Consider the following 18,918-nt stretch of genomic DNA (forward strand, 5'->3'; position numbering starts at 1 on the left):
CTCTCTCTCTCTCTCCAAAATATCGTTCCATTTTTCTTGCCCACAGTGACGTCACGGTTACACTAGAACGTCAACAAAGCCGGCTGGCGGTGCGTTCGTGTAACCCCGCACCCGCACCCATGACGCGGGACCATGAGACAGCAAGTTAATTACTTCACCTTCAATCCCAGAAAATAAACGCCGTAACCTTGCACGGGGCCGCTAGAGTAATTAGTCGTGCAGTTGATTAATTATAACGTCTTTAAACGAGTCAGTCTGGCCTCCTAGGAAACAGATCAGCGTTTAGAGGAACACAGCCGGTTATTGCTATGTGGGGCGGGTATAATTGTCCAGTTTACTCCATTAGTTAACTCCTACGCGAGGTTCATGTAAACTAACTCGTGACAATGTCTTCCCCGTCGATTATCTTTGGTTTACGTAAACTCCCTTGGTTTACATGTAGTTTTTTTCACTTGTGGTTTACTATCGTCTTGATTGCTGGATCTCCGTGGTTTACCCGTGTGGTGAAGTCGTAGTCTACCGCTGGTTTACCTTGCTTTGCCTGTGCTTTCAGTGGTTTACACTGAGGACTCTCGTGTTTGCGCATTATCCTTCATATTTTATGTGTGAAGTATGTGCTATTCTTGTCGAGTTCCCCCATTCGCTTGCATTTTAGTTTACCTCAGTTTACAACGAGTTTATGTTGAGATTAGGTACCCCATATATGACTTTAGTTTGCTTTTATAATCTGTTGTACATTTACCCTGAGGTTTACCTTGAGCTCCCATCTACCTTGGTTTGCCTTGAGCTGTTATCTTAGTCTACCTCCATTTGCCTTGCCGTTGCTTTGCCTTGGTTTACCGTGATTTACCTTTGGGTTTGCCTGTGACCTTGGCGGCGGCGAGGCGGTGCAGGTAATGAGATAAACATAACCATTAGGCTAATGGCCTAACCTTCTGACTTAATTGCCTCGTTTCCTGCACAGGCGCAGTCGGTGAGGAACCTTCCTTATGGTGTGGCAAGGGTGATAACGATGAAACAAAAAAATAGAAGGAGAAGAAGATGAAGGGGAAGAGTGAAAACGTTAAGAAGAAAACGGGAAGACAACATTGATTAAAGGGAAAACTAATCAAGATAAAAGGGGAGTGACGAAAACAGATCACCTATTTGTGCTATACGGGGGGCGAAAGTTTTGCAATCAAGGATACCCTTTCTCGTAAGCTTACTTAGGTGTCATATATCATGCTATCAAATCTATGTATACTGTTTGGGTTTTTTTTTTACTTTCCTCTCTTTGCTTTTCCCCAAGTGTCCTTATATCTGTAAAACTTCACCTCTTTTTTTTACGAGTTTTCTTCTTCTTCTTCTTCTTCTTCTTCTTCTTCTTCTTCTTCTTCTTCTTCCTTTCCCAACCTGACATTCCAGAGGTTCAATGACTGATCGATATCTAGATCGAAACTCGAGTCTTTCCAGCAATGTGCTCGTTGTCATCACATGACTCTCCTCTCTCTCTCTCTCTCTCTCTCTCTCTCTCTCTCTCTCTCTCTCTCTCTCTCTCTCTCTCTCTCTCTCTCTCATTTCCAGTGGACGTAGTTAATCCTATGGTTCCAGTGATTAATCATGGCTGCCATCCCCTCTCTGTACATGACATCCCTCCTGGTGGTGCAATCCTTGATCTTTACTCCCTCCCTCTGGAGGCCTTTCCACCAGCTCACTGTGTTCCATCAGTTGGTTGGTTGGGTGTGTGTGTGTGTGTGTGTGTGTGTGTGTGTGTGTGTGTGTGTGTGTGTGTTTTCCTACTGCAATTTCCTATTGCGTCTCTCTAACAATCCTCCTGATGTGGTGTTATGGGTGAAGGCTTTGGCGCTCTGTCCAATCCCCTTCAGATGTCGACGCTTAGGCTTCGTTTTCTACAGAATGGTCATTTCCCGGTTTTCCATTCACTCCCTGCCATCCTTCGTGACCTTACATATAGCTCGGTTGAGATCCATCGGTCATGCATTTCACAACAGCCACACGTCTCCTTGGAGACTTTCACAAACTTGAAGAATCTTCACTTATCATTTCAGTATCATCCATGAACATATTCAGGTATTGATTCTCGTCGGTCTGACAAGTTATTTAAGTACACTAAGGATATCAGTGGCTGCAAGACTAAAAACCCTGTGTGACCCGACGAACCCTGGGTGACCCCACGAACCCTGGATGAGTGCCCCCACGAACCCTGGGTCGTTGACCCCACGAACCCTGAGTGACCCCACGAACCCTCGGTGACACCCACGAACCCTTTGTGACCCCACGAACCCTGAGTAACCCTACGAACCCTCGGTGACCCCACGAACCCAGAGTGATCCCACGAACCCTGGGTGATCCCACGAACCCTGGGTGATCCCACGAACCCTGCGTGACCCCAGTGGTCACTCGAGGATTACGTAACATTCGATCTGCTGAAGAAGCACCCCTATGATGACTGTCTATGGCTCCAGGTATTTGATTAACCTCCGGTGGGTGTATCATCAGAGGTTCCCTGGGCAGTACTCCAGGAATACACACACACACACACACACACACACACACACACACACACACACACACACACACACACAGTCCACCCTCCTGTCTCTCTCGTCTAGATCAGGGGTAACTCCATCACAGAAGGCCAGGAAAAAATTAGAAGAGCGATCCAGTGAGGAAGAGAAACAGAGATAACAGGAGGTAGAGGGGAGGATGAGGAGGTGGGTAAGGGAGGAGGAGTAAGGAGGATGAAATAATGTAAACAAGCATGAAACGAAAATAGAGAGGAGGAAAATCAGTCAAGAAGAATGTGGAGTATGATGATGTGCATGTGTGTGTGTGTGTGAGAGAGAGAGAGAGAGAGAGAGAGAGAGAGAGAGAGAGAGAGAGAGAGAGAGAGAGAGAGAGGCGGAGGAAGCAAGTATTATAATTTATACGAATTCCTAAGGAAGCTGTGACGCACTCCCTGACTCCCGTGTTGTGACTCGTATCATTCACAGTGAATACATCACATCATGGGTCTTATGCCGTGTCGTTATAGGTCAAGATTCTATGACATTCTGTCCTATGACTTAACAGTGACCTCTGCCCTAACGTGACCTTTGTCCGACAATGACCCGTGAGCAGAGGCGTTGGTCACAGTCGTTCGTACTGACGTAATGGTAAGACATCGTGTTTCCATGGGCGGTCAGGGCACAGGTGTGTCATACCGACTTGTGGGAAGTGTGAACCCGTACATGTTGATCGCTCGACCTTCGTGTTCAGCAGTAATGTTGGGTCGTCCCTGCCTGAAGCATTTCCAGAGGCCACGTATGTTCATATTGTGTAAACAACTCGTTGATTTCAGTTCATTGAATAATTTTTTTTTCATATTTTAATTGTGTTCGGCTAAACAACACTTCTATTTCAGTGCATTTAAAAGTTTTTTTTTTTTCATATTTTGTGTTCGGCGGTATTTACAGGGGTGAGCTGGTCGTGTTGTAAATACTTTAGTTTTGTATCATTTTCTGTAGGTTTTTGTCTTTGATTATGGTCTCTGGTGCCTCTACCAGGGTCAGGGTCTACCCAGCAGGGTGTGTCCCCTTCACCAGTTTACGTCAGGTGCTCTGCCACCAACCAACCCCAGCCAGGAGGAGGAACAACTAGGCTGCCTGTGGGCCGGCACCCTAGACCGCTGCTTGTAGATTCTCACTCAGCACCGCTGACCACTACCCCACGGAGGCTTAACGCGCCAGCGAAGGGCCCGGTCCTCTGAGGGCTGCTCCTTACCTGCAGCTAACACGTTGAATAACTTATATAGAGATATCGTCTGCAAAATGCTAATAAATGTTTCGTCCTGAGATGGAGTTTGATAACGTCTTGGGACACATGGGAAAAAGCGTGTTTCTTTCAACGACGTTCATCGTCTTTTGATCATCCGGAAGAAATTGATTTTACGTTGTGGATAACCGAGTGATCTCATTTACATTCATGACTAGCACGTATCTTTGCAGTCTGTAATTCCATACAATCAATTTCCCCAGAGAAGAATGGTAGTCTCCAGCTTTCATATCTATTTTTCCTGAACAAATCCGATAAAATCCGTCATCAATACTTGTTTGTGAAGAGTCCTACTTAAAACATGAGTGTCTCTCAGTACTTCTAGATCTCCATGACTACGACGCCAGGCGCAGAACTTCTTCCGTGCCACGTAAAACCAACTCCAGTGTTCCCTTCATGATGTTCCTGCGACAACTTTCTGATGGCCCAGACTGGACCCTGTTGAGGAAGGTCGCATGATCAGGTCCCCCTCCGTTGCTTCCTCCTCCTGTCTCTCACGCGTATGGTCCAGTACCATCCACTCGACCGACCAGGTCGGTACCTTTGGAGGACCTACAGAGTTTGTTTATCAGTGATATACTCCCAGTATCTCGCTACGTCTGGAGTCTGGTCTGATCTGATCCAGAGTCAAGCACTGGACCCAAGCACGTCAACTCAGCTGTTGCTGACTTTGTGCTTTACTCTCTCTCTCTCTCTCTCTCTCTCTCTCTCTCTCTCTCTCTCTCTCTCTCTCTCTCTTGCCAGGCGCAGCGGAATCTGGAGCAGTGTTCCGGTCCTCCCCTTGATTTGCATATTGATCGCGGGGAACAATTAAAAATTAGTCTTAAAAGTTAGACCTGCTGTTGACTCTTAGGGAGAGAGAGAGAGAGAGAGAGAGAGAGAGAGAGAGAGAGAGAGAGAGAGAGAGAGAGAGAGAGAGAGCTTGCATGAGAGTCAGAGAGTGACCGAGTGAGTAAGACTGAATGAATTAGTGAGTTAGAAGCAAAATGAAAGGTTTGGAGTCTAAGTAAGACAAGAGACAGTGGAGGAACCTTTGCCTCACAACCAGACCAAGAACTGCCTCGACGTCGCTCAAGTCACAAGTCCATCATTCACCTCGACCTCTGTACCCAGTCCAGTGGGAGGAAGGCGTCCACATTCCAGCCACCGGAGTCCCTCTCTCTGTTTACACTCCTGGCGAGTGTGTGTGTGTGTGTGTGTGTGTGTGTGTGTGTGTGTGTGTGTGCATTCGTCTCTCCCCTCAAGTGCCTCTACGCTTCCAAGAGAAACTGCTTGACTTATTTGAAGACGATCTATTTTTTCAAAGGCTTCGTTTCGTGTGTTGTGCTTTTAGGAAGATGGAAATTCCTCTTTTTTTTTTTTCATTTTTTCTCTTTTACACACACACACACACACACACACACACACACACACACACACACACACACACACACCAGATGGAAAGTGTTTACAGTATTTTCCTTTACATCCCCTGAACCCTGGTTGACGTCATTCACCCCATAAAAGTCTTTCGACCAATGTCGAGTTCTGGGAATGCCATCAATGGCGTCAAATTCGTTCCACGAGGAAGACCTGTGTGATGAGGTGGCGGAAAATCGCTTCGCATCCCGCCACAGTTTACCGAAGAGAGAGAGAGAGAGAGAGAGAGAGAGAGAGAGAGAGAGAGAGAGAGAGAGAGAGAGAGAGAGAATTCGCCCTAAGTCCGCCACAGTTGGCAGCCGCCTGGCGTGATTTGCTTCGGCTTTGCCCAAGTTGTGCCATAACGTGCTGGCCATTCTCCTCCTGCTGTGTGGCGCTACGCGATACATTTTCCCGAATAGAATTGTTCTCAGTCACCAAGTTCTCTGGTGATCACAGGGAGAAATAGAAGATACTGAAGAGCCCTGTGATCTTTAACGAGTACATTACGTCTTCCGAGTTATACCACAACTCACAACACTTTCTCTGTGTTGTATAACCGGTCAGTTATGGTTCGTATTGCGAGGGTCATGAACAACGCTAGATCTCGGTATGTGTGCTACGAGAAACAACAGAATAACCCATACAGAGAAGACAGAGAAAAATACCCAGGTTTCTATTTATTTTCAGTATCGCTATACTCCACCAGAATCACAGTAAATCTGTGGATGACACGTTCTGATTTACAGTAATTTACCGTAATTTACAAAAGACGCACTCGTCGAGAAGGCTTTGTCGTCCCTTGCTGCACAACGTCAAGAAAAGTCAAGTTCGCTAGAGTTAGCAACTTAACTTTTCCATCAGTTTGACTTGATTGAACGATTAGAAAAAAAAAAAAAAAATGAGACGCATTTCGCAAGAATTGGCAGTCTAACTTTCGCAACACTTTATTTTGGCGTTAAAGAAAGTAGAAGAAGAAAGGCGATTCATTACAGCTGGCAGCTAAACTTCCTCGAGAGCGTCTCGTAACTCGCAGCGGTTCGAAGCATTCATCACCACCGCCACTGCTTCACGAAGCGTCACACAACTTGGGTAATCGTTGACGGCAAATCTAAGGTGGTCATCTGGGTTCCTGGTCAGTGCATTCTGCCCGGCCACATCCCCCCGGGCCGTGAAGAAAAGTACTTCCCACTGGCTTTTCTGGTGGCCACAGCTTCGGGAACCCTCGTTGTCCATGACCATATAAACTACAAGGTCTCACAACAATGACCACCTCTCTCTCTCTCTCTCTCTCTCTCTCTCTCTCTCTCTCTCTCTCTCTCTCTCTCTCTCTCTCTCAGTTTGGTAACCACCATCCAGGGTATCGTCTAAGGGTTATTAGTAACGGCTCCGCAGCAAGCCCTCGCTTCTGTAGCTGTTACGTTCCACTCCTTGGTCCAAGTCGCTCGTTATTTCTTTCTCTCTCACCCACATGTGGAATGCTGGCGCTTCAGTTCGTGATCATACGCTCTCTCTATCTGACACTTGATGCTTGCCAGCACACAACACACACACACACACAACTCGTCCTTCTTAACCCTGCGGTGAGCGATACGCGTTAGCATTGCCTCCTCGTGGCCAAATTCATCGCCACAGTTAAACATTGTTCTTAAAGGTGAAATGTAAAGTATCGCACCGGTGTAAACTCAAAACCAGCGCCTTCCTTTCCCAGAATCTCAATTATTTTTTAGAGGGGAAAATTAATGAAATGATTCGAAATTTTCGGGAAAAAAAGGAGATATCAATTAGTACAAATTAATCCTCCGGATCTGCTGAAGATTTCGAAGTCCCCGCTGGCGCTGAGGGAAAACGTATGTTCAAGTATTGGAATCATTGTGTGTGTGGAGGAAGTCCCAGGATCTACGGCGCGGCTCAGCTCGGCCCCGAGTTCGACTCTTCGCGACGGAATAAATCCGACTTATCGACTTCTCCTGAGAATTCAGGTGGTGGGCCCACGTGTGTGTGTGTGTGTGTGTGTGTGTGTGTGTGTGTGTGTGTGTGTGTCTGGGGTGGGGGCCTTGGGGGGGAAGAGAAGAACCAGTGTTAGTATTGATTTATGGGGTTGAGGGAGGAGGGCTAGAGCAGGGAGGTGGTAGCGATGATGTTACAATGGATGGGAGTTACGTGAGGGAGGTGGGTGATGGTGGTGCGTGGTTGGTGGGGGAGGTAAACGATGATGGGGAAACACGTGTCGGTGGTCGTTAGGCGGGAGTGGGTGGAACGGGTGATGGTGGTGTTGGAGGAAATGCGGGTGATGATGGTGTTGGAGGAAAGGCGGGTTGTTGGGAGTGTTGGAGGAAAGGCGGACGGCGGGTTGTTGGGAGTGTTGGAGTGACGTACCTTCGTTGATCTGTTGTCAGCGCTGAAGCCGCTGTTGTATGTAGATGATACTGCTGGGTTACTAGCTAGCGCCCCCCCCACTACTACTGTTCCTGGTTCCCCAACACGACGAGGGGCGACCTGTAGTTTGGAGGGGACGGGGGTCGTGTGGTAGTGTGGCAGGAGAGAGAGAGAGAGAGAGAGAGAGAGAGAGAGAGAGAGAGAGAGAGAGAGAGAGAGAGACCATGCACCCGTATATACATATTTCAGTCTTCTGTTCCCTTTAAAACTATTCCTTCCCTCTTCCCACCTCTTTTTCCTCTCCTTTAACCACCCCAATAAAAAAGAAGTTGAAAAAAAGAGAACACTAGAGTAAAGCGATATCAGTGATAAGAACTTAGTGATAAGAAATATCGACCTTTTTACCTATCCCGTGTATCATGCATGATCAAGCTGTCCCGTGTATCATGCATGATCAAGCTGTCCCGTGTATCATGCATGATCAAGCTGTCCCGTGTATCATGCATGATCAAGCTGTCCCGTGTATCATGCATGATCAAGCTGTCCCGTGTATCATGCATGATCAAGCTGTCCCGTGTATCATGCATGATCAAGCTGTCCCGTGTATCATGCATGATCAAGCTGTCCCGTGTATCATGCATGATCAAGCTGTCCCGTGTATCATGCATGATCAAGCTGTCCCGTGTATCATGCATGATCAAGCTGTCCCGTGTATCATGCATGATCAAGCAAATCGAAAAGTGACCAGAAAGTCTTGATAACCAAATTGGTGACTAACAAAAGTCTTTAATGAGGGAACTATTAACTAACAAAAGTCTTTAATGAGCGAACTGATGACTAAAAAAAGTCACTGATCAGCGGACTGTTAGCTAACAAAAGCCTTTAATGAGCGTACTAGTGACTAACAAAAGTCTCTAATTAGCTTACTGGTAACTAACAAAAGTCTTTGAACAGCGAACTGTTAGCTAACAAAAGTCTTTAATGAGCGAACTTGGCACTGAGAAAACTCTTTAGTGAGTGGACTGGTAACTAACAAAAGTCTTTGATGAGCGAACTGATAACTAACAAAAGTCTTTGATGAACGAACTGGTAACTAACAAAAATCTTCGAGGAGCAAACTGTTGACTAACAAAAGTCTCTAATCAGCTAACTGATGACTAACAAAAGTCTTTGATGAGTGAACTGTTAGCCAACAAAAAGCCTCAGTTATGTTAAAGAACCAGGAGCTTCAGACAGCCTGGGAGTGGGTTTGTGGATGGCACGGTAAAGAAAGGCCAGTCGGTGAGTAGATGAGGAGAAGCTGTCCCCCCCGGCGTGGGTCGTGAGGAACCAGGTTCTCTAGTAGTGCTGACGAAGTGCTCAGACTTCGATGTTCTTCCCGGGAGCCGACCCCTCGGATAGAACGTTCTTCTACCGTTCAAGTTCCACAGTATCTGCTTCTTGAGCTCTCTCTCTCTCTCTCTCTCTCTCTCTCTCTCTCTCTCTCTCTCTCTCTCTCTCTCTCTCTCTCTCTCTCTCTCTCTTTTACTTTCTCTTTCCCTGCTCTGTCTTTTACTCTCCTCCCTTCCTCTGCCTCTCGTTTCACTCTCCGCTTCCCCACCTTACTCTCTCTTACTCATCCTTTACCGTCTATCACTCCCTCCCATATCACGGCTCGTTGAGACTCATAACAGAATAATATTGGAAAAAAAGTAAAAGAATTGCTTCGAAAACTTGAAACAATGGGAGAGGAAAGCGACGATGATGACGGAACCGAAGCAAGGTTCGGGTCGGGGTTTGGTCTGGTCTCGTTAGTTTCGCTTCGTTCGACTGTAAAGCTCAAGTGTGTAACACGCTCATAGTTTCATGAATTCTTTCCGAACTCGGTTGAATCTTATTTCATGGCAATTACTGACTCTTTTCCCTCCGTCTTGTGTTCATTCCTATAACCATGTGTATGAAATTGCTGCGTTCATTTATCATTTATCTTTCAGGATCGTACTTCTTCATTTATGTGTATTAATTTTTTACTCATTAGTTAGCATCATCATTTGTGGGATGATAATTAGTACTAGTAATATTAATATATATATATATATATATATATATATATATATATATATATATATATATATATATATATATATATATTCATTCCATTCGCCATTTCCCGCATTAGCGAGGTAGCGTTAAGAACAGAGGACTGACCCTTGGAGGGAAAATCCTCACTTGGCCCCCTTCTCTGTTCTTTCTCTTGGAAAAGTAAAAATTGGAGTGGAGGATTTCCAGCCACACCCCCGCTCCCTCCCCTTTTGGTCGCCTTTTACGACACCTTATATCACACTATTTCATCTGACGTAAAAAAAAAAGAAAGATCTTCATGATATGACAACTTTACCTCAGAGCTATACTGAGTCTTTGAGCCTCCGAGAGGATAAACATCCCATAGTATTGTGTCTGTGATGGACAGACCACGCACGCGAACAACAGTGACTGAACCCTCGACTGTCCAAGATATTCAGTATCATTAGTAGCCGTGAGTACATGAAGATGAAAGACTCAACACCACGTTTCTCACCTTGAGAACTGGTGAGGACCGCAGCGTAATAGTGTCACCTACGTACGAGGTATAAGCCCTTGAAGACTTTCCAGTTTATCGACCCGCTATCTTGGTTGGCCTCGAAGTCCGGACGATTGAAAATTCAACCAGGTATCACCACCTGGTGGACTCCTCGTCTGACACCCTCAGCCTCCAGAGAGGTTCAGACTGGGAGGCAATATTGAGGTGACGAACGAAAAGGAAAATCCACAATGACACCGATGCAGGAGAGCGTAGAAGTGGCCATTTAGGGGTAATTAGGGAACCTGTTATATAGGGGATAGGTATGATTAGGGCGAGACGCCAGACAACGACAAACTGGTTGGTAAACAGTTCAGAACCCGAGCTGGTGGTGTGCGGGGGACGGCGACCCATCACTCAAGAGCGGCCGTTATTGAGGCCGCTAACGAAGGCGACCGAATCTTTACATCACAGAAGTTTAATTGAATTTGGATGTCCTTCAAAAATTAGTAATTAAAACTGTGCAGGCAATTGTAAGAGTATGTCTGGGTCCTCTCTCTCTCTCTCTCTCTCTCTCTCTCTCTCTCTCTCTCTCTCTCTCTCTCTCTCTCTCTCTCTCTCTCTCTCAGCTTTATTCAGTTCAATAACAGTACTTTATTCTTAGTGCTGTCACTAGGTACCTCTGCACACTACTAGCAGAAGCATCTGGCAAGTGTCTCGAGTATACATACGTATGAATATAACAGTTGGGCTTACTACACCCTAAGGAAAGAAGGACATGTTAATTTCACCAGCTCTTGCTCGGCCTGACCCCGGCGATGCCATTACATCCCATGGTAACACAGACCTTCCCCCACTGCGTAGCAGATAAAGACGTATCATCTCTTTCTATAGCCCAGTCCTGCTAACTCTCTCTCTCTCTCTCTACGCCCACTCCTGAGTGTGTTTTTGAGATATTCCTTTGTTCTCCAGCATTTGACCCTAATGCGAAGCTCCTGGACCAGATGGTCCTCATTCTCCAGTCCTCAAGAAATGTGCAGCAAAATCATCCCTTGCTGCTTTGACTTTTGCTCTCCGACGCCTGCTTCCTCAAGCACTGAGGAACGTAAGACCCATTGCCTGATAGGGGAAGAGCCTTCTCCCTCATCACATGACAGACTCCCTACTGCCAGCACCTCTGCTGCCAGGCAGGGAATGTGTCCTCACCAAACATCATCAACTGGAAAGATAAAGTTTGTTCTCAGAAGCAGTTCCGGTTTCGCTCGTTGGCTTTGCTCCCACAACTTTCTCCTTTCACACTCACAACTTTGCGCTCACAGACTTTGACAACTTTCTCTTCCCCGTACAATTTTGCTCCCACGAACATTGGGCAAACGTATCCTCGCTGTCGTAATTGTTTAGAAAGCCATCGACGAAATGTGGTCTCGGGCCATTCTGGCTTTTAGCCCTTCATATCAGCTTCCTACGTGCATCACCTCTTGGTTCTGCATATTGCCATTCAACCACAATATAGGTTAATGCTGAAGTACCCCAGGAATCATTTCTTACTCCTGTTGTCTTACTCATGAGAATACTTGCTCATCCTTGGGTTATCTCGCTCAAACTCATCACTGGTCCCAGCTGCTCATCGTTCACAAACGCCTTGTTCTTCATATTACGTATTATTGTTCCTACATTTAAAGAGGTACATTCCCGTAGGACTTAACCCTCCCTGGCTAAGGCAGTGCAGTTTAAGGGTTCACACACAAGCAAAGACGCAGCTTCGACTTCAGCCGCTCACCTTTACAAATGTTTTTTTTTTTGTTGTTGTTTCCTAGCTCACTTCCATCTGTCGCCTGTTTCCTGGCTCTACTTCGCTGACGAGGGAAACAGCGATTAAGTATAAATAAATAATATATATATATATATATATATATATATATATATATATATATATATATATATATATATATATATATATATGCAGGAAATCACAGCAAACACGTGACTTCATAAATGCAGAAATCACCACTGGGAAAAGGAGACACCAGAATCTTGAGCGCTTTCGTGTATTACTACATCTTCAGAGGGCTAGCGACGGAGCTTACACACTCTGTAACTAGCCATCTGAAGACGAGGGAATACACGAAAGTGCTCAGAATTCTCATGTTTCCCAGATGTTTAGAACACACCAGAGAGAGATAATGAGAGAGTACTTAATCATGAGGGAATACTTACGAAAAGATTTTTGCCAAAAGGCAGGAAAATCTGGCCATGAAGAACGACTCTTGTGAGTTCGGTGTTGTCAAGTGTTATGTGTGTGACTAATAGACTGTATGTATGCGGACTGAAAGCCACCATCTCACGCGTGGGTGAGGAAGAAGAAAAGTGTCTAAGCCGAAAGAATGAAACTCGACAGCCAGTGAAGGGCTGGTTCGCTGCGCAGCTGTCACTAACACCCACCCTCCCTCAATCCCCAGGGGGAGGGGGGGGTGGGGAAGCACCGGTAATGTATCCTTGTTATCCTCACTTCCGCCAGGGTAAGATATCCGGAGAAAAAATGGCTTTTAATACCAATTGTTATTATTGTGTAAAACATCCCACTCGATATCAAAATTCTCTCTCTCTCTCTCTCTCTCTCTCTCTCTCTCTCTCTCTCTCTCTCTCTCTCTCTCTCTCTCTCTCTCTCTCTCATGTATGCACACATCCCCACAGACCGTACACATCACAGGTGGAAAAAATCCTGAGCTCGCTTCCAGAAACTTCCTTTCAGGTGAGGCAGGCAGCCCATATTGTGTGTGTGTGTACACGGTACCTTGTGAGTCACGTGACTTTTTCAGCCGCTGGTAGGTGTACGCTCGCCGTAACCCATCGCTAACACACGTGATATAAATGATACGGGGATTGGCTCTGCGTTATTATGCGCTAGTAATAATGTGCGTTGAGGTTGGCTCCTACATCAAGGAACGTACATGCAGTGAGCGGAGGTGCGTGTAGTCTCAGCATTAGCTGGAACACATGAAGGTGTTTAATTCGATTGATGATTACGGTATACTTAAAGCCGAAATAACCAGCCAAACTAAAAAACTTTTTTTTTCATTACTTTAGTGTTTTTTAAGATAATCAAAGGTATTACGCTATGAACGTTGACGATGAAGAACATAAACAGAAGCCCAAAGTAAGATGCAGCGTGTGACGTAAATTATCGCTGGCTTGTTTACATCTGATAACCTAGTCTGCGCGTCTGAATTTGCCGGATGATTCGCAGATTCGATCTGTGATGAATTTATAACCTCGGACGTTTCCTTCGTACCAAGTACCTGCAAGTTACTGGCCTGTAATTCGTTCCTGTTATAACGGATGACAACTTTCACCATATTTATCGTACTCTATGGTGGACGCATCAGCGTTGTGAGGCCCGGACGCAACGGCTGGGGAATGAACCCGAACATTCGAGGAGCAAGACGTTATACAACGTCTCATATCGAATCCATTTATGATTTTCAGACAGCGTATCTTCGCTTGGGACCAGAGAATCAGTATTAAGTCTAACAGAAGATCTAAGAACTTACCCCGTCCTTATTCTTTGTTTACGATGGGATTACTATCCCAGAATTAAGGTGTGGGATGTTCGTGCGTCACGTTCTTCAGGGCCACTGTGGTCCTTAGTTTACCGTTTGCTCTGACGTGAAGACCACCAATAGCAAGTCCAGCCTCCTTATATGACGTCTGACTTTGATGACCCGGCCCCGTGTGTGTGTGTGTGTGTGTGTGTGTGTGCAAGTCAGGTAGAACATCAATATCTGGCAACTCCGCCCCACCAGCTGTGTTCCTCGTACATACAAATTATTTTGTGAAATAACATTTTGGACCATTCTTCACGAGTCATGGTGGGAGGTCTTCATACCACTGACGCTCGACCTCGTCGCACAACCACCTGATCAGGTTAGGACACGCCTCGCCGAAAAAAGGGGGTTTGAACACGACCGTTCGCCATATCTTCGACCAACGGCGTCGCGGTTGCCATGGTGACGATGACGAAAGCCGACAAAGGATGGAAGGATAACCCAGCGTTTGCCGGGGAGAAGGTCAAAGGTCACGCACGCGGGGAATATAGTGCAATACCTGTACTACGATCGTGGAATGAAAAGAGAGAAAATCAATGACCAACTTCGAAGTGGAAAGATATTTTTTTTCTTAATGTAACGTCATCACAAGCGCCCTATGCACTCACGTAACCTCCTGCATCTCTTCCCTTACCACTCCGCCCCTCACACTTCCCTCACAGTCGTCTCCTTCTTCCCCACTCATGCATCTCCTCCCCCGACATCATCACTGTAAGAGTCCTTGACTGACCATTCCCCGTCTTTTTGGACCAACTTGATCATGCGAATTTGGCGTCGAGTGGTCAAACACAACCCATGATCCCTGCTGGTTGTGGTGCTGCCACACGTACTCGACTCCAGACGTAATACATTTTCTTTTCTGCTGATCATATTAAATTTAGACCCAGACCCGTTGACGAAAACATAGTCATATTTCGTATCAGGGGAAGTGCGACCAGTCGTGTCACACAGGAGTGAATGAACGACAACAATTTTGTTTTCTTCACCATCCAACCTAAACATTGCTTTGTGACGAACCTCAATACATTTTTGAGCAGCTAGATTGTAGCGTAGCAGACAATTATCGTAACAAGTAGCCACAACACCACACGGCTTGAATTGTTCCTTGTCGTGGAGATGGTGTCTCAGAGAACAGAATGTGCGAGAAAGTTGTGTGATATCTATTACTCTTCCCATCTAAAGTTGAGGAGTTTTGTTCTAGATGTGTGTGTGTGTGTGTGTGTGTGTTTTCTATGTGTCCATTACGCATTTTCCCATCATATCTGGTAGACATTTTTCGTTTAAAATTATCGTCGATTTCTTTTTTTTTTTTTAATAAAGGGATTTCCCTGTTCTTTTTGAAATCGAGGGATAAAGTGTAAAAAAAGTCACAAACATCATTATTACATCTTACGGCTGGCAGTACAGTTGCTGGCGGTGAGGCTGACACAGGAAGACTGGTTGAGGTCATCGTACAGTTCTGAGGGAGGGAGTTTCATGTGACTTTGATGCATCTGAACATATGTTTGGTGATGATGAATCCACGGAATATGTTGCTAAAGTGACTTTCGTAGGACAACGTTAGACCAGGAAACATGAATTTGTCATAATTATTGTTTGGTAGAGCGAAGATGTAGCGAAAAAATTGTTGATTTCATACAGTGACAAGGCACAGGAAATTACCTTCTTAACGGGGGAATTTAGGTACAATTATGTCTGCATCATCAGTTCTTCACCTCCAGGACAATCATCGTCAGATGATTAAGTCACATTTTGATATTAATTTTGATGGAGAGAATCCAACAACGAATAAACATACTCTAGATCTACAGTAGCCCACACTGGAGAGCTTAGAGTAAAAGGACAATCTTGGATGTTGACATGAAGGAAGACAGGAAACTGTTACATGTTTTCCTTGTCGCCGAGCCTTCCTGGACTTGGGGGGAATGTGATCCTCCAGCTCGATGCTTCGCTATTATCTTGAAGGCGGCCGACATAGGAGTGATGATTACCTTCGTTACGTACCGACTGCGTCTGTTGTGGTGGTAGGTTGCGGTGGTTCCTGGTATAGAATAGCCTTAGGAGGGTATTACTTTTTCTCGAAGTCTTCATGTGGTTTGTGCCTTTGCTGTTACTGTCTCTGTTCTAAGTCATAGAATGTGGTAGACTTGATGGTGTGCGAGTGACACTGGATAGGTCTATTTACAGAGCAGTTTTCGTCGAATGACATAAACGGTAACCAGTTACCTTCCAGCACTTGAAAGTAGATGCAGCACCTTAAAGATATCATCACGTAATCTCGGTATCGGAGTTTAGCTCTGGTTACTAAGGTAGGTAAACCTGCAGATGACTACGCAACGTGAAAATACAGATATTACCGAGGGGAATTTCCGGGGCGTGTGTCGAGTCAGCGAGGCTAACAGGTTGCGTTAACTTCCTAATAAGCTAACAACATTGACGTCATTACTCAGGTGAGTGCCCTGCCTCAAAGTTAAGAGCTGGTGTGTTGGGGGGCAGAACAAGAAGAAGTCCTACCTCCGCACACACCAGTAGAACACATCAGCCAACATGACACACAACACTGGCCGAGCAAGCTTACTTTTTCGGGAGCTCACGTATTGATTTTTAGGACAAAAGTTACATAGGACCATCCTCCTTCCCTTGATCCCTTCAGCGACCCTTGTCTGTGGTGATCGTCGGTGTATAGTAGCTACGGTGTAACTGTTTATGTTCTTCGTCAGTGTTGGTAGTGAGGCGGCAGGAAATGGAAGATCTTCGGCGCCGCAGCTTCTCCTTTCCCGTCATTTTCTTCGTGTATCATAGCCAGTCAGACACACTTTGTAGCTTCATTATTGCAGATGACTGAAGGTATAACGAATTTCATCAAAACAGAGAGGTCTTATATTTATTAGAGCCTCTGTAAATATAAAACTTGTGCCCTCTAATACGAAATAGTTTAGTTTGTATTTCTATTTCGTAAATCGATATGTATGTATATATATATATATATATATATATATATATATATATATATATATATATATATATATATATATATATATATATAGTGCATAGTGCCATTGTACAAAGGCAAAGGGGATAAGAGTGAGTGCTCAAATTACAGAGGTATAAGTTTGTTGAGTATTCCTGGCAAATTATATGGGAGGGTATTGATTGAGAGGGTGAAGGCATGTACAGAGCATCAGATTGGGGAAGAGCAGTGTGGTTTCAGAAGTGGTAGAGGATGTGTGGATCAGGTGTTTGCTTTGAAGAATGTATGTGAGAAATACTTAGAAAAGCAAATGGATTTGTATGTAGCATTTATGGATCTGGAGAAGGCATATGATAGAGTTGATAGAGGCAAGTTGTTAGAAGCAGTGAAAAGTTTTTATCGAGGATGTAAGGCATGTGTACGTGTAGGAAGAGAGGAAAGTGATTGGTTCTCAGTGAATGTAGGTTTGCGGCAGGGGTGTGTGATGTCTCCATGGTTGTTTAATTTGTTTATGGATGGGGTTGTTAGGGAGGTGAATGCAAGAGTTTTGGAAAGAGGGGCAAGTATGAAGTCTGTTGGGGATGAGAGAGCTTGGGAAGTGAGTCAGTTGTTGTTCGCTGATGATACAGCGCTGGTGGCTGATTCATGTGAGAAACTGCAGAAGCTGGTGACTGAGTTTGGTAAAGTGTGTGAAAGAAGAAAGTTAAGAGTAAATGTGAATAAGAGCAAGGTTATTAGGTACAGTAGGGTTGAGGGTCAAGTCAATTGGGAGGTGAGTTTGAATGGAGAAAAACTGGAGGAAGTGAAGTGTTTTAGATATCTGGGAGTGGATCTGGCAGCGGATGGAACCATGGAAGCGGAAGTGGATCATAGGGTGGGGGAGGGGGCGAAAATTCTGGGAGCCTTGAAGAATGTGTGGAAGTCGAGAACATTATCTCGGAAAGCAAAAATGGGTATGTTTGAAGGAATAGTGGTTCCAACAGTGTTGTATGGTTGCGAGGCGTGGACTATGGATAGAGTTGTGCGCAGGAGGATGGATGTGCTGGAAATGAGATGTTTGAGGACAATGTGTGGTGTGAGGTGGTTTGATCGAGTAAGTAACGTAAGGGTAAGAGAGATGTGTGGAAATAAAAAGAGCGTGGTTGAGAGAGCAGAAGAGGGTGTTTTGAAATGGTTTGGTCACATGGAGAGAATGAGTGAGGAAAGATTGACCAAGAGGATATATGTGTCGGAGGTGGAGGGAACGAGGAGAAGAGGGAGACCAAATTGGAGGTGGAAAGATGGAGTGAAAAAGATTTTGTGTGATCGGGGCCTGAACATGCAGGAGGGTGAAAGGAGGGCAAAGAATAGAGTGAATTGGAGCGATGTGGTATACCGGATGGATATATATATATATATATATATATATATATATATATATATATATATATATATATATATATATATATTTTTTTTTTTTTTTTTTTTTTTTTTTTTTATACTTTGTCGCTGTCTCCCGCGTTTGCGAGGTAGCGCAAGGAAACAGACGAAAGAAATGGCCCAACCCCCCCCCCCCCATACACATGTACATACACACGTCCACACACGCAAATATACATACCTACACAGCTTTCCATGGTTTACCCCAGACGCTTCACATGCCTTGCTTCAATCCACTGACAGCACGTCAACCCCTGTATACCACATGACTCCAATTCATATATATATATATATTTATATATATATATATATATATATATATATATATATATATATATATATATATATATAATGTTTAGTATCCTCGATTGTATCATCTTGTTCAGAGGCGGAGATATCGTGCTAAACACTACATGAATAAAATGAGAATAATGTCCTAGCGTAGGTCCATAGCCTGTTACAGACCAAAACATACTTGCACTTGTGCTGTGCGTGTGGAAAATGCATCGTCTGGGATCAAACTGTCATTGTTTCGTACAATTTAAGGATATTTTAACTATCTCACTGCTCTCCTCTAACAACCCATGTCCCTCTGTAAACTACTGTTACCACGACCTCGACGTTGTCCAGAACAGTAGCGTTACTACAGTTGCAACACGTCTGGATGACGACAGTATTACCAACGCAACATCACTGCCCAGACCCAAGACAGTGAGGTTTGCCGCTCATAGAAAACCCTGGACAAGGTGGGGGAACAACCCTTGCCTCGGGGCAACAGTTGCACCACAGTAGCG

General features: G+C 45.0%; 1 protein-coding gene across 5 annotated transcripts in view; it reads left to right on the forward strand.

Moving 5' to 3' along the window:
* The window catches only part of LOC139753863 (uncharacterized), a 248,620-nt gene that overhangs the window by 226,753 nt on the left and 2,949 nt on the right, over window positions 1-18,918 (forward strand). Inside the window, exon 6 of one of the 5 annotated variants that reach the window (XM_071670812.1) lies at window positions 3,546-3,822. The exons of the other annotated variants lie outside the window; for them this stretch is intronic. Within the exon in view, the coding sequence (XP_071526913.1) occupies window positions 3,546-3,677 (132 nt within the window). The 3' untranslated portion in view covers window positions 3,678-3,822. Of the gene's footprint in view, window positions 1-3,545; window positions 3,823-18,918 lie in introns of those variants that run through there. 5 annotated transcript variants of the gene reach the window in all.

This window comes from Panulirus ornatus, chromosome 15 (assembly GCF_036320965.1).
Source record: "Panulirus ornatus isolate Po-2019 chromosome 15, ASM3632096v1, whole genome shotgun sequence".
Lineage (NCBI taxonomy): Eukaryota > Metazoa > Arthropoda > Malacostraca > Decapoda > Palinuridae > Panulirus > Panulirus ornatus.